Source organism: Lactuca saligna, chromosome 8 (assembly GCF_052625555.1).
Source record: "Lactuca saligna cultivar CGN05327 chromosome 8, ASM5262555v1, whole genome shotgun sequence".
Classification (NCBI taxonomy): Eukaryota; Viridiplantae; Streptophyta; class Magnoliopsida; order Asterales; family Asteraceae; genus Lactuca; species Lactuca saligna.
In genome coordinates, this window is record NC_136424.1 from 140,139,652 (window position 1) to 140,151,423 (window position 11,772).

Below are 11,772 nucleotides of genomic sequence, written 5' to 3' on the forward strand. Positions count from 1 at the left end.
AACTTCTGGTCTGACCTTATTGACAACGCAGACGAAATCATGGGCCTATCTGAGCAAACTTCGTGGAGGGTTAAAGGAAGATATGTCCTGAACCCATCAACAAACCCTCAAGCTTTGATTAACCAAGCACAGGTGGAACTAAAGAAATTCTTGAAAAACCAATGACAAAACCAAATGTTCCAACAAATACAACCGAAAAGCAAAACCAGAAAGCAAAGGCTAGCTTCAATCTCCACAAGTCACAGAAGGAGTTAGTAGAACAAAAATGCTTAAGAAACCAAAGATATGCAAAAAAACTTGAATGAGCGAAAACATCACTGGGAATCCCAAAAACCCGACTACATAGCTCCTCAGCTAGTGTCAAGGGATAAGGGAAAGGGAAAAGTTGAAGGAAAAGTAGCTTTCAGCCCAAATTCCTACTACTCCAAAAGTCAGAACCGAACATCGGCTCTCGGTACCCATTGCAACGCTCAGAACCGAAAGTCAAGTTTTGGTCCCTACATCAGTACTCAGAACTGAAAGTCTATTTTCGGTCCTTACAAAAGCCCACATAACCAAAAGTATAGTTTTGGTCCTTATAACAACCCACATAACCGAAAGTCTAGTTTTGGTCCCAACACTAGTTTCGGTTCTTTCAATTCAATGTGCAAAATAAACATGGTGAAGGACATCAAGGGAAAGGGAAAGCTAAAATCAGATTCTGAGTTCAAAGATAAGAAAAATTCAGCTAACCCTAGGATTTAAAAGAAAAATCCCAAACCAACTAACAACACACCAACTAATGCAATGATATTTAAACAAGATAAAACTAAAATGAAGGTGTATACCATCAAAAGAAAATATCAAACCACTTTAATAAAAAGAACATTTTTGGTTGATATTTCTTCTGCGATTCCTTTTTCTGTGAAAGACTCAACAGGACCCAAGAAACTTTGGGTTCCTAAATCAGCTTGAATTTGCAGGTACTTTGTGATGAGCAGTTCGATGATGAATGGTATATCGATAGTGGCTGCTCACGTCAAATGATAGGAAGGAAGGAAGAGCTGAGGGAGTTTCGGTCCATGAAAGATGGTGGGTGTGTAAAGTATGGAAATAACTCCTATGGAACAATCAAGGGAGACGGTATGATAAAAAATGGAGATTTCTCAATTCAAAAAGTGGCGTATGTGGAAGGATTGCAGCATAACATCATTAGTGTGTCACAACTAGTCGTAGGGACATGTTTGAAAGTGTCATTTGATAATGAGGGTTCTGAAATTATAGAAAAGCATTCGAAAAAGGTTCTGTTAAAAGTATGATCGCAAGGGAGAGGTGTATCCCTTGAATCTCAACCCAATAAAAGGAAAACCAGCAATATTTCTGCTATCAAAGGCAAACACAGATGAAAGTTGGTTGTGGCATCAACGTTTATCGCATCTAAACTTCAAAGACATTAATAAGTTGGTGCTTAGTGACCATTTTTGAGGCCTCCCTCTTCTCAAGTTTGACAAGGAACATCTATGTGCAGCGTGTGAGATGGGAAAACAAAGTAGAAAGAGTCATCCTACGAGAATTAATATAAATATTGTTAAAGCTCTTGAACTACTACACATTGACTTCTGTGGACCTTCGGCTATTGAAAGCATCAGTGGTAGTAATTACATACTTGTAATTGTAGATGATTTTTCATGTTTCACTTGGGTTTTCTTTCTTAAAAAGAAATCTAAAGCAACTCCCAAGCTGAAGACATTCATTAAGCAAGTGGAAGTTCAACTGAAAAAGATGGTGAGAAATGTCAGGAGCAGCAATGGGTTGGAATTCAAGAATAAAGACTTTGAGGACTTTCTGGCTGATAAGGGAATAACTCACAACTTTTCCGCCCCTTACACACCACAACAGAATGGGATTGTTGAAAGGCGAAACCGTTCTTTATGTGAGGCTGCAAGAACCATGCTCAGTTTCGCTTCTCTTTCACTATACTTCTGGGATGATGTTGTTGCAACTGCATGCTACAATCAGAACCGATCCTTTCTTAACAAAAGATTCTCAATCACTCCATATGAGATTTTAAATAATCGAAAGCCCAATGTCAAATTTTTCCATGTGTTCGGTCAAGATGTTTCATCCAAAACTCCAAGGAGAACCAAAAAAAAGTTTGATGTTAAAGCTAATGAGGGCATATTTCTTGGTTATTCGCTCTCCTCAAAAGCTTACAGAGTGTTGAATAAACGATCTAAATGGATTGAAGAAACTTATTATGTCACCTTTGATGACAATTACATGAAGAAAGTTCAAAGGAGAGAAAGTGACTTAGGGGAGATTTTTGCCACATCAGGACAAGTCTCGGTTCTTATATCTAACTTGTTCGAGGAGTACATTCGGTTATTCGATGAAACGGAGAAAGCGACCCACTCGAAGGTGAAAGTGGAACATAAAAAAATTGACAATCTCCAAAGGATCATTGATGATGCTGCAAAGGAAATGGCAAGTGAAATTCCCAAACCTGCAAGTGATCAATCCTCTGCTGACTCTCAAATCAATGGTTCAACATTCAAGGTGGAGAGTTCGTCTACACCAAAAACATACAATGTATCTTTCGAAGGGGAGAATTCAAAACCATCCCCAACTAATAAAGGTACATTGAAGGGGGAGCATCCAACTCTTTCTGAGGATGTAAACTTCGATGCTGCCATGGGTTACACTTCGTCAGTCGAGGGGGAGAAAGAAAACACAACTGATGAAGGCGAGAGTGATCAATTTGAATTTGAAGAAAAAGTGAATGCTGAATTGGATCCATTTTATGACGCAAATTATCCCCTATTAGTGAAATGGACCAAGGATCATCCTAAAGAACAAATTATTGGTGAATCTTCTAAGAAAGTTCTTACTCATTCTCAATTAAAAGCGACCCAAACTTCATTATTCTCTAAAGTTGTGTTCTGTATGTTTAATTCGTTTATCTCCAAAATCGAACCGAAAACAGTAAATGTTGTCCTTGATCTTTCTAATTGGGTTCAAGCAATGCAGGATGAGCTCCATGAGTTCGAACGTAACCGAGTTTGGAGGCTGATTCCCACACTAAAGGATGCTTTTGTGGTCGGCTTGAAATGGGTCTTTAGAAACAAATTAGACAAAGAGGGGAACGTCATTCGAAACAAGGCTCGATTGGTGGTCAAAGGATATTGCCAAGAGGAAGGGATAGATTATGAGGAAATCTTCGCCCCAGTAGCAAGGTTGGAATCAGTAAGAATCTTCCTAGCATATGCTGCGCATGAAAACTTTGAAGTTTTCCAAATGGATGTCAAATGTGCTTTCTTAAATGGAGAACTAGAAGAAACAGTGTATGTTGAGCAACCTCCCGGGTTTGTGAACGAGAAATATCATGATCATTTCTATGTGCTAGATAAAGCAGTTTATGGATTGAAGCAAGCACCGAGAGCCTGGTATGAAACCTTAACTCGTTTTCTAAAAATGTCAAAACTTAAGCAAGGTTCGGTTGACCCTACCTTCTTCCGAAAGAAAGAAGCCGAACATCTAATGATCGTTCAAATTTATGTTGATGATATCATCTTCAGCTTTACGAATCCTAGCTTAACAGCTGAATTCAGAAAGTTGATGGAAACTAAATTTGAAATGAGCACAATGGGTCCAATTAATTTTTTCCTTGGTTCTTTATCAACCAGGAAGCGTACACAAAGAACCTGTTAACAAAATTTGGCATGATAGGTGACTCTAAAGTGAAGGATCATATGGAATTCATCACTAAGTTAACACCGTCTCTGGAGAAACCTGCGGTTGACATAACACTTTATTGGCAAATGATAGGGTCCCTTATGTATCTAACAGCTAGTAGACTGGACATTATGTTTTCTGTTTGTTATTGTGCCAGGTTTAAAGCGAATCCAAGAGAACCTCACATGGTGGCTATAAAGAATATCTTCCGTTATCTAAAGTGAACTTCATCTCTCGGTCTCTAGTATCCTGCCAAATCAGGTTCTTTATTCAAGCCTTTTCTGATGTTGATCTTGGAGGCTGTGGTCTAGACCGAAAAAGCACTACAGGTGGATGCCAATTTTGTAACGGAAAACTTGTTAGCTGGCAGTCCATAAAGCAAACCTGTGTGTCACTTTCAACTGCAGGAGCCGAATACATTGTGGCAGCCTCTTGTACTTCTCAAGTTATATGGATTCAAAGTTAGTTGAGAGATTACGGGTTGAACATGAAGAAGATTCATTTCTATTGTGACTCATAAAGTGCAATAAGGATTTGTCACAATCCAGTGCAACATTCCAAAACTAAGCATATTGCACTTAGATATCATTTTATCAAGGATCATGTCGAAGATGGGAATGTGGAAGTGCATTTTGTTCGATGCTCTTATCAACTGGCTGATATATTTACCAAGGCCTTACCTGAAGCATGTTTTAATAACATTTTACAAGGTCTGGGTATGATGGAAGCAGAATCGGTATCGAAACCTCAAATCTTGCCTTAGAATTGGACAAGCAAAATGGAGTGACCGCTCGGTCTATTTCAGCTGCATAATTTTCGGGAACCGAAATGAACCGATCGCTCAGTCTATTTCAGCTCTGGAATTTTACGGAACCAAAATGAACTGATCACTTGGTCTATTTCGCTTTAGTCAATAAGACTAAGGTTTCGGTTGGATATTATGTATATCTTAATTATTTTTAGTTTTTTTTTATTATTTTCTTTTATTTTTCAGAAATCTTCAAAATATAATTTTTTTTTTCAGAAAACCTTAAAAATCCAAAAATATTTTTTTGTTTTGTTTTGTTTTGTTTGTGTGGTGTGTGTGTGTTTGTTCATTCTTTTCAATAGGTTCTAAGAATAAAAGTACAACAGAGTTCGGAGCTGGGGCAGGTATGATGCTTATTTTATGAACTAGTTAAGGGTCCCTAGAAGCATGTTGTTGCATGTTGACCTAAGCCTTTACGACTTAGAGCAAGGGCTTAATGATTCGATCTATACCTATCGTTTCTTCCCAATCAGGATATTCTTATCTACTCGGTCTAGAGCTATCTTACTCTTCTCATATGAGTTAAGAGTTTCTCTCCTCTGTCATGTTTTATAGTAGAAGGTACTTTCGGTTCTTTCACCATCGTAATACTATTCTCCACCTACTATCTGTTCACAACTGTAATCCTTGAGACTCTCGGTTCTTACCACTGAGGTTTATGGTTACATCAAATATGTGTTTATGATCTTAGATACGAATATCACGTGCTGAGTGAAACCCAAAATACAACACCTACAATGAATTGACGGTGAATTTCTATATTCAAGATCTTACTTGTTACCTGAAATCTCTTTTTTTTTTTTTGCGAGGTCTTTTATGAATTCTTCTAAAACCAAGACTTTTCTTCCGATAAAGATCCAATTTAATTTTTTTTTGAGATTTCTGTAAACTCTTTTGTTATCATAAAATATAACCTACCTACATGTTTAACAAACCACATCGGTCTCACAAGTACTTCTTCCAACACTCGGTCTTATATTAATAATTGATGTTCGGTTGAAGATAAGCCTATGTCATGAAAAGAAGCCTTTTAATGTTTATTCACAAACACTTGATCGTATTCTCGGGAAACCACACAAGCACTTTAAGTCAATCTTGACTTTGAAGGAAGCGATACTTGCCTGGAATCCCCTGCTTTTTGTCTGATAATAAGACATCACTCACATCTTATATACATTTTCTTTATTACTTTATCTTTTCTCACTCTAATGCACGAAAATTTTTAATTTTCCCACATTCTGATGATGGTATGTTTAAGTTTTATTTGTCCTCTAGTGAAACAAGGGCAATTCAAGTTCGTATGGCAAGTTCTATTTCAAATGTTGATTGAGGAAATCCTTTTGGGCGCGTGAATTTGAATGGTCCATATACGCACGCGTGCTACCGCATACCTAGGAACACCCAACCTGTCAAATCGTGCTTTTTCAGGCGATGTTTTCATGATCACGTCCTTATCGTCACGATTTTTCTCTCTCCTGGCAACGATATATAAAGGGTTTCCATGATTCTTTGTCTTCTACCAGCATCAAAGTTTCTCAACTGTAAAGGCACTTTATAATGTTCATCTTCTTCCTTCGATCAACAATGGTGACTTCTTCTTCCGCACATGATTAGACTACTTCATCGGCCTTTCTTTCCGTCAAGCAAATCAGAACATGATCATAGAACTGAATCCGTTCCTGTATGATTCCTACATGTTACAAGTTGTTGAGTGTTTGAAGTTTTCTCCATTGGTTCTTTCCCTAACCCAATTCGAAGCTATTCCTAAGTATCTCTTGTCCCAAGTCTACACTTTTGCAACGTACGATAAGAACAAAGAACGCATTTACTTTCAAATCCACTCCAAAAAGGCCTCTATTTCAAAAGGGAGGTTTTGCTCTTTGCTACATCTTGCTGTGGATTCTTCCGTTATCTGACTCGACTTCATTACTACAACACAACTTTTCTCGGTGCTTTATGAAATGGGATACACTAATGTGCTGACCACCATTACCAAGGTCAGGAAGTCATGTCTACCATCTCAATGGAACGGTCTTTTCACTCTTCTTATTAAAAGCTTGGCGGAACGGAGTGCTGGATCAGATGGCACTAGTAAAGGATTTATGACCATTCTCTATGGTCTTTACAATGGTCTAAACCTTGATTATGAGTCCATTATCTGATCTCAGGTTGTGCAGAGCCTCAATTCTTCCACTCGTCACTCCAAAATTTCTTGCGGAAGGTTTTAGACACTCATTACAAGGAGGGCTATCGATACTCTGGATATTCTAGTGATTAAAGATGCCCTAATCACGTCAATTGCGACGTTTCATACAAAGAAGATCATTATTTCTCATCCAACAAAGTTTCTACATTATGGCTCAATTCCGGAGACCATGTATCGGCGTGTTACAGCCGAAAGTCATGTGATGGTTGATTATCGAAAACTTCCTCCCAAGGAGCCGAGATTTCTTTCTTCGGAGCAACAAGTTGCCTTCGATGCAGTTGATAACCTGAGTATCCGAGGAAAAAGGGTACCAATGAAGAAAGAGACAACCAATGAGGATCAACCTAAGCCCTCAAAATCAAAGAAGCGAAAGTCAGAGAAAGAGGCCTCCTCTAAGCCAAAGAAAATCAAGAAGATAGCAAAGAGATCCAGAAATCCAACTCCTCCTAGTTCTGACAATCTAGATGATAATGAAGAAGATAAAATTCATCAAGAATCTCCACGAGGTAATACTCCTTCTATATCTCCTACACCAACCGAATCTCCATCTCACAAACTTCCAACCCCACCTCCATCACCAAAACCGAAGGTCCAAGTTTCGGTTGTTACCACTTCACCACCTGAAACCTTTTTTCCACCACCACCACCAGTTTCTTCTGTTTCTATCCCTACAACCACGTTACCAAATCCTATAATTTCCCAATCCACCACCACTACTATCCCTGAACCAACAGTAACGGTCAACGTATCTGATACGGGGGCACCTACTGAAACCGAACCTCCAGTCATTACTAAACCTCTCTCTCCAACACACTCAACCGACTCTGGTACCACTCTCGGTGGTGCTAATGATGAGTATGACTCCACATACTTCAGTCCTTACCGCCTTCCCACTGATGATGATGATGATGAGGCTTCAATCACAAGTCAGCACTTGGAGAGTATCAATGAAAAGTTTGACAAACTGCTTGCCGATAACAAGGATTACGGTGGTGTTGTCCTAAAGGCTTTTGTGGAGACGGCCATTGGGCAATACACAGACTCAATTGACAAATCCACCAAATCAATCAATGAGTCTACTTCCACTTGCAGAAAGGCCTATGCTGATGTTGCTGATGTTGTTCATACAAATCAGATTTTCTTGGATTCTCTTAAAGGGATGCCAATACTAATGCCACAAAAGTGCAAGCCTCAGTCGATTCCCTCTCCAAAACCCTACAGGAAGAAGAAACAAAGTTTGAGGCTGTTCGGTCCTCCATCCAAGCTGAAAACACCTATCTTATCAGTTTAGTTTCCTCCAGGCTGGACTGACTTCGTACTGATATTGCCACAGAGAGTGCTTTAAAAGACGACATTCATCGACAAGCCTCTACCATTGAAGTTCATAAAGTTCAAGTTGCTCAATCGGAGAAGGATATTGCATTATTTAATGCAAAGAGAGTTGTGTTTAGACGTTGTGCAAGGGAAGTAAAGGATATGCTCACCAACATACTTGGTGCTCATGATTCAATACTGACTCTTACGATTCGGAACCATCTAACCACCACACTGATTCCCGCCCTTGCCTTGTTGCATGAAATGAAGGGTGTTTCGGAGAAGTTTTTTGCTTCGAAATAAGGGGGAGAGGGTGCTCATCATGTCAAAACCAAACTGAAGGATAACGTAGCTTCAGGTTCTGGTTCCAAAGCAAAGATTATAATTATTAAAGATGATAGTGATGATGAGATCGAGGAAACAATTGCTAACGCTCTCAAGAGGAAGAAAAGAGATAAAGAGATACATGTGAATTTAAAACTTGCCAAGGAGGCAGAGGAGAGGGAAAGGAGAAACAAGGACAAAGAAGAAGCCTTAAACTGCAAAAAGGCGTTGTTTCCCTTGTGGACTAAAGAGACATTAATCCACCAAGCGATAGAGTTCCCAAGTGCCTATTGGTTGGAACCTACTGCTTCGTTCAATTGTGAAAACTCTAAGTACTCGTAGTTCGACATGCCGATCACAAGAAAAGCTTTTACGTTTCATTGCTTTGATTGGACTACCGAGGTTCCTTTCCCTCATCCGAAGGTTGATCGAGAGCTTATCGATTTTTTTCTTAGTTATGGTCAACCTCAATACTGTTGGGTTTTGAGCAATCTAACACTTCCTAAGTGTGCATGCAACCCTAATAAACCTTGGATCTATGTTTGTCTATATACATGCAAAATAATAATTTTCCAAGGTTTATAACCTATCTAACATGGCATGGGGAATATTTCTACATAAAAGAGTTAGAAGAGATTACATACCTTTTGGTGAGTTTTGTTCTAAGGAGTTTGAGGGCCAAGCACCAATAGTGTGAATGCCTCAAATGGAATCAAAAACACCACAAACTCTTGGAAAACTTTGAGAGAGTATACACCCTTGTATAAAATCGGCCACACACATGCACACACACACTAGATCACTAGTTTTCTCTTAGGCTCCATTTCATGCTCCATAAGCATGCTTATATAGTGTGCATGGTTAGGGTGAAACCCTAATAACCCATGTCTTTTCCTTTCCAATGATCCATGGGTTAAAAGCTCCATGGATCATCCATGGACTTCCACATAAGCCTAGCCCATTAACAAATGAGTATTAGCCCACATTATATAAAACAAATAGCCCATAATCTAATTAGTCTTCCTTTTAATCTCTAAATTAATTCATAATTAATTTAAGACTAAAACTAATTAAATAGCGTAACTTCATATTAATATATTATAACTCATAATATATTAATAAACATATGTGTATAACTCTCATAAAATTATCCATAATAGTTTGGATGAGATGCAACCCAAATGGACCATGCCGGTCGGGTCAAGTATATACCAAATAAGTTATGGACTTAGACACCTTATCCAACAGACTCCCACTTGGATAAGTCTAATAACTATATTTTCCTATAACTTCAGGAACCAACCAGCAATCGTAGCTCTCGAAAACTCCCTCGAACTATGAAGACTTTGTTGAACTATGAAGCGCCATTTTAGATAAGTGATCACATAATCCTCTGTTCTCATGATATTAGTTGGACAAACACATGGAACTATGTCTTGCTTATTGTCTAGCAGTTGTTTCTCGATTTTCCGATTTGTTTGACGAAGAACTTTACTAAACACATCGGTTTAGTTCTGACCAGGCCTGGTACATGGGTCAACACAAAGTCATCGAGGGGCCCAGATATCGCTTCTATTTCTAGAAGGAATAGATAAACTTCGACTGATATGCTTGTTCTACTACTTATTGAATTGTACACAAAGGTACGTTTTATAACATCAAGTTACTGATGCGTTTACGTGCAATCAATGCACAACCAACTCATAGGTAACAACTCATATCTCTAGGTTTAAAGATTTATACCAATACTCATAACTTATGAGTACTCATGAATGTTGCAGCAACCATTGCCATGTCTAAACACCTTTAAGGCATCTACAAACCCAATTCATGACAATCTTGATTCATACCTACTTCCGATGTATGATCGATTGTGGAGGTTTGAATAAATTAATTATTCTGGAAGTCAAAACATGCAAAACTAAAACAATAGTAAATAATTGACAATGATAGTAAAACTTTACTCATAAATAAATCACAAATTTTATTCATCATCAAACGTCGATTACATTTTACAAGTTTCAGGAAAACTATCTAATCTGTAAAACTAATATCGTCCCTCAGCCCGATGCGTCTTGCATGCTGAAAATGCTTAACCCTAGTCAGTCCCTTCGTAAGGGGATCTGCAGGATTCTCATCCGACGATATCCTCCTTGTCGCAAGGAGTCCTTCTTCAATCTTGTGTCTTATGAAGTGATATTTTCTGTCAATGTGTCGGGATCTGCCATGATCTCTTGGTTCCTTGGCTAAGATAACCGCACCATTTTTGTCACAGAAAATCTCTATAGGTTCCTTAATAGCTGGTACAACTCCAATGTCTCCGATGAAGTTCTTTAGCCGTATCGCCTCCTTCGCTGCTTCACTCGCTGCTATATACTCTGATTCACAAGTCGAATCAGCCACCGTCTCCTGCTTGGAACTCTTCCAAGAAATTGCCCCTCCATTTAAGGTAAAGATCCAGCCCGAATGAGAGCGGAAATTATCCCTATCAGTCTGAAAACCAGCATCACTATACCCTAATACTTTCAAGTCATCACTGCCACCAAGGGTAAGGATCCAATCCTTAGTCCTCCGCAGGTACTTGAGAATGTTCTTTACCACGGTCCAATGAGCCTTGCCAGGGTTCCCCTAATACCTGCTGACCATGCTCAAAGCAAATGCCACATCAGGATGGGTACAAGTCATAGCATACATGATCGAGCCAACTGCGGAAGCATACGGTAATTGGCTCATCTCAGCTATCTCTGCCTCTGTACTCGGACTCTGAGTCTTACTCAGTTTGGTATTGCTTTGGATCGGAAAATCTCCTTTCTTGGAATTCACCATGTTGAACCTTTTCAACACCTTATCTAAGTAGATACTCTGACTAAGTCCAATTAGTCTTCTACTCCTTTCTCTTAATATCCTTATCCCTAGGATATAGGTAGCCTCCCCTAGGTCCTTCATAGCAAAGCACTTCCCAAGCCAGGACTTAACCTCCTGCAAGGTTGGGATGTCATTTCCTATGAGTAGTATATCATCCACATACAGTACCAAGAAGCTAACTATACTCCCACTAGCTCTGGCATACACGCAAGACTCATCTTCACTTCTCGAGAAGCCAAACTCTTTTACCTTCTCATCAAAACAAAGAATCCAGCTACGGGATGCTTGTTTTAATCCATAAATGGATTTCTCAAGCTTGCATACTCTATTAGGGTACTCTGCACTGACAAAACCCTCTGGCTGATTCATCTACACATGCTCAGCCAACTTCCCATTAAGGAAAGCGGTTTTGACATCCATTTGCCATATTTCATAATCATGAAATGCTGCAATGGCTAACATGACCCTAATAGACTTAATCTTTGCTACCGGTGAGAAGGTTTCATCATAATCAATACCTTGAGTTTGAGTAAAACCCTTCGCA

General features: G+C 39.0%; 1 protein-coding gene across 1 annotated transcript; it reads left to right on the forward strand.

Moving 5' to 3' along the window:
- Positions 1 to 2,259: 2,259 nt before the first annotated feature.
- On the forward strand, positions 2,260 to 6,435 carry LOC145010145 (uncharacterized). The gene is made up of 3 exons (XM_078968723.1): positions 2,260 to 2,859; positions 3,007 to 3,222; positions 6,241 to 6,435. Exons 1-3 carry the CDS (start codon positions 2,260 to 2,262, stop codon positions 6,433 to 6,435), a joined length of 1,011 nt encoding a protein of 336 aa, XP_078824849.1.
- Positions 6,436 to 11,772: the final 5,337 nt, after the last annotated feature.